Source organism: Alligator sinensis, unplaced genomic scaffold, assembly GCF_000455745.1.
Source record: "Alligator sinensis unplaced genomic scaffold, ASM45574v1 scaffold3524_1, whole genome shotgun sequence".
NCBI lineage: Eukaryota > Metazoa > Chordata > Crocodylia > Alligatoridae > Alligator > Alligator sinensis.
Genome location: NW_005844597.1, coordinates 1 through 4,208, shown reverse-complemented (window position 1 = coordinate 4,208; position 4,208 = coordinate 1). Strand labels below are relative to the sequence as shown.

General features: G+C 51.0%; 1 gene segment (V, D, J or C); it reads right to left on the bottom strand.

Annotated features, from left to right (window-relative positions):
• Positions 1-3,143: 3,143 nt before the first annotated feature.
• LOC112549106 lies at positions 3,144-3,872 on the bottom strand (the record flags this gene model as incomplete). The annotated part of the segment is given in 2 exon segments: positions 3,144-3,529; positions 3,794-3,872. Coding segments are annotated over 2 exon segments (465 nt in total), but the record flags the coding sequence as incomplete, so codon positions are not given.
• Positions 3,873-4,208: the final 336 nt, after the last annotated feature.

Genomic DNA, 4,208 nt, shown 5'->3' with positions numbered 1-4,208 from the left:
CAGGGAGGTGGGCGGCTCAACGCAGGAGCGCCCCCTACTGGCCCGCCACAGACGGGACCACGGCTGCCTGTGTGAGGAAGCTGGTTTGCCGTGTACCATAAGCAGTGACAGACACCTTGGAGCCATAGGGGATCTCTTCTAACAGGCACAGCAAGACTAATTTAGGAGCACGGGACAAATGTCAGGATGTTTAAACACACAGGGGTCTAATGGAGACCTGGCTGTTGCCAAGGGTGAAGTAGGATAACTGCTAGTGACTTGGACAGTGCTGCTGTAAGTGCCACCGAACCGGTTGGGGACCCCTTCTAAATTATGCCAAGGAGGCCCCTTAGGTCGGTGGACTAAGGGAGGCTTCCTAATAAGCCTCTGGCTTGGGGAAGTGCCCCAAGTGCTTGTATTGGGTCTAGTACCCATTGGACGATCAGGCCTGTGTTTTCCAAGGTGCGCAGAGCCAGAAGTGAGTCCAGAGCCTTGGATGGTGGCAGCGGGAACCCCAGGCTAGCGGGTGTGCTCCAGGGAAGGGGTCGGCCGGACGGGAGGCACCCTAAGGGAGGCACTCGGAGCCTGGAAGGTGGTCGGGCGCAGGGAGGTGGGCGGCTCAACGCAGGAGCGCCCCCTACTGGCCCGCTACAACCTCATGGTGCTCCTTCACTTGTTGTGTTTCCCAAAATTATGAAAGTGCAGCAGAAGGCTATAGCCCCTCAGAAGCATCATAACCTTTTGTATCAGCTTGTATGTAAAGAGATGCAAACAGCAGGCGAGGCTCAGTCATGCTGGAGGCTCCTTCCTGCCTGTGTTCTCCGCAGGAACTAGAGAGACTCAGCATCCCTAAGATGGAGACACTTTCAGAGGAGGCAGGTTTACCTGTAAATGAGAACCTCTCCAGAGCTTTACTGACTTCTGCTGTTTAATACCAAAGCTTTTCGAAATTTTATGTATTTATTTAGCGAATGCAAATCTTCAAAGCCAAGCAATAGCCTCCTCGTTAGCTGAGTTCAAAGTTATTAATCCACCTCTTAGTTTGCAGCCTCTGACACTCCCCGGTGATTGTCTGTATCTCTCCACAGGTGCACGATGGGGTAGCACTGAGACGCAGCAGTGAAGGCCTCAGGGGCCGCACTGGGGCCTTGGCCTGTCCTGAACCTGTTTAGCAAGGACCCCTCTCGCCTCGGTAGTTCAAAGCCAAACGTTTGACGCCTAGGGTTTGTTACAAGGAACTTGTTTGTGACCTCCCATGATTCCCATCCCTTGATCCAGAGGGCACCTGCAGACAATCCTGTCCAGGGAAGCTGCTCCATAAGGGGCGTCACGAAGGAAGGCGGGCCTTGGGTGGGTTAACATGGTCATTGTAGCATGGTAGGTAAGGTGCAGCATGAATAGTTTTGACCATTTCTGGTCATCATGGTTCGATGGATGTGTCGGGGAGTGATATCTTCAAAGACAGGAAGCCAGGGGAGGGAGCTGAGCAGAACGTTCCAGTTATGATACGCATGGTTGTGTCCAGCTGGGTGTCAGCAAGATGTGTATGTGATGAATTTTGCCAGACCGGTGAACAATACTCTGCTGCTGAGTACAACAGGGTGAGAGCTGAGGTCCAGAGCGTTGTGACTACAGCACCCCACATTGATCCAGATATATTGGCTAGCAAGTTATTTCAGGATTTGACCTTTGCTGCTGTTTTCTTTAGATAGTCCTGGAAAGTCAGGGTTCAGTCTAAAGACAGCCCCAAGAATGCTGGGCAGGGATCATGCTTTAGACTCTGACCACCCATATAGATGCTAAGTTCTTTTTTGGCACTGGCGTTGTGGTGGTGGGATACACTGGATACCGTTCTGGCAGGACTCGGTGTGAGGCACCATGTGTTGTGGTCGTTTGCCAGCTTGGTCACACCTTTGTTCAGGGTCTGGTCCAGAGTGCAGAAAGATGAAGCTTGAGTGACATTTAGATATCATCAGCAGAGATGAACTTGTGGGATGTGGTTGTTGGCAGATCTTGTGTAAGTTAAACAGCGTTGGGGCCGGCCATGAGCCCTGTGGAAGTCCACTGGCCTGTGTCCTCCAAGCGCTTATCCCCTGCCCAAGGTGGACTCTGTATCATCTGTTATGGAGAAGAGTTTCGACGACTATAACAACCCAGCTTGGTAGTACTCTGGACAGCTTTAGAAGTAGGTCAGTGTGCCATACTGTATCGTAGACAGCTGTGAGGTCCAGTAGCACGATGCCTGGCTTCAGATTTTTCTGAAGACCATGTTTATGTAGGTGGCAAGTGCCAGCACGTGCTCACATATCCAATGTAAAATGAGATACTCAAGGACATTGTAGCACACAGCCAGTGATGCAGCTGGTCACCAGCTGGCCACCAGCACAAGGTCTTTTCCAGGTTTTGGAATGGCAATAACTTTTGCCATGTATCACTTCTTCAGGAGTAACCTTGAGCTGACGAGTCCATCTTTGAGATGGACACAGATTACATAAGAATAATAAATATTATTATTTAATACTTATTATTTATTATTATTTAAACACTCCTGTCTCAACATCCCAGGGCCCATCCATCATGGGGTGTGGTGAGTGCAATGTTCCCAGCTCCCCCAGCCACTGCTCGCAGACTGACCATGCCGTGGGATGACCAGCCAGGGATTTTTTAAGTCTCCATATCAGGCAAACAACCTGCCCCCACCATGCTCAGCAACCCCCACCCTTCTCCTCCAGGCTCAGCAACACCACCCCACTCTGTCCACCCCATGAAGGGGAAATAAGATGGAGGCCAAAGTCTGTGGGAGAGGTGGGAATTCACCTTGGCTCTGCAAAGCACAAGGCTAATCCCTCAGCCCTGGGACCCAGCATCTGTTCTTCACAGTGAAGTTCACATCCCAGATAACACATTGCTTGTGTCATGTAACAGGGCATGTGCTTGTGTCATGACCAGGGCATGTAACACATTACATGCCCTGGTCATTGCATATATCTAGCCATGGGAAATGACCCTTATAAGAGCAAGGTGGGCAGCTGAGTGCTATCTAAGGGCTCCCTGCTGGCACCATAAGGATTAGGGGCTGTGTCTGAGAGGGAGAAGTGATGGGTGAAGTGGATGAATGTGAACAGTGCCCGCCCCTGCTGTACTGGCCCCTCAGAGTCACTGACCTGTGAGTCTGTGCAGGAAACAGCTGGATTCAGGAGCAGCAGAAGTGAGCAGAGCAGGGAGGTTTTTGCATGGGGCTGTAGCACTGTGCAAGGGTTATATGAGCTCTGCCCACAGTAATAATCCCCAGCATCACCATCTTCCACCCGGCTGATGCTGAAAGTGAAGTCGGTGCCAGACCCACTGCCACTGAACCGGTCGGGGATCCCGGAGGGGCGGTTATTTGTTCTGTAGACAAGGAGCTTAGGAGCCTGCCCTGGTTTCTGCTGGTACAAGTGCATCCAGCTGCTGACACTGGAACTGGCTGTGCACTTGATGGTGACTGTGTCTCCTGGGGACTTGGCCAGGGACTCTGGAGTCTGTGTGATGAGGATGTCCCCGCTGGAGCCTGAATGGGGGAAAACAGGCCACATAAGAGAGCATGAAACAACTCAAATGCAATAGCACTGAACAAAGTGAATCTGTGCTCTATTTTTGCCATTTGTTTCTCCTCCTATTTTCTCTTACAATAGATTTGATCACCTGAAAGCTAACACACGAATGAAGTGTTGCTGTATTGTTTAAAGAAAAAAATCATTCCTTTTACATATTTCCAGAAGTGCCACCCAGTGACGGCTAAGGATTTTGATTCCTTTCCCCATGCTATCCTTACCCTTTGCCCAGAGCACAAGGAGCCAGAGGAGCTGAGTCTGCCACAGCATCTTGCTGCTTCTGCACCGACTGACACGGAGCTGAGAGACACCAAGCGTTAAAGCGGCCCCTTTATACTCCTCCCCGGAGCAGGGCGCAGTCACTGGGCCAGCCGTATGCAAACCTGCAGCTCTATGTAAATGGACCTTCCCTGGGGACCAAGACATAGACTGCAGGGACAGGGCTACAGACAGCCCTAATCAATGCTGCATCACCATTTCCTGACCATAACAGAAGACACGGATGAGAGATCCTTGTGGCTTTCTGATTCTTGGGTCTGGATTCTTCTTTTATCACTGTTTTGATGCATGTGACCCCATTTCCTTCTGCACAGTCACTACCGTTTTACACGGGGGTCAGTTAGTGTCAGGTGCAGT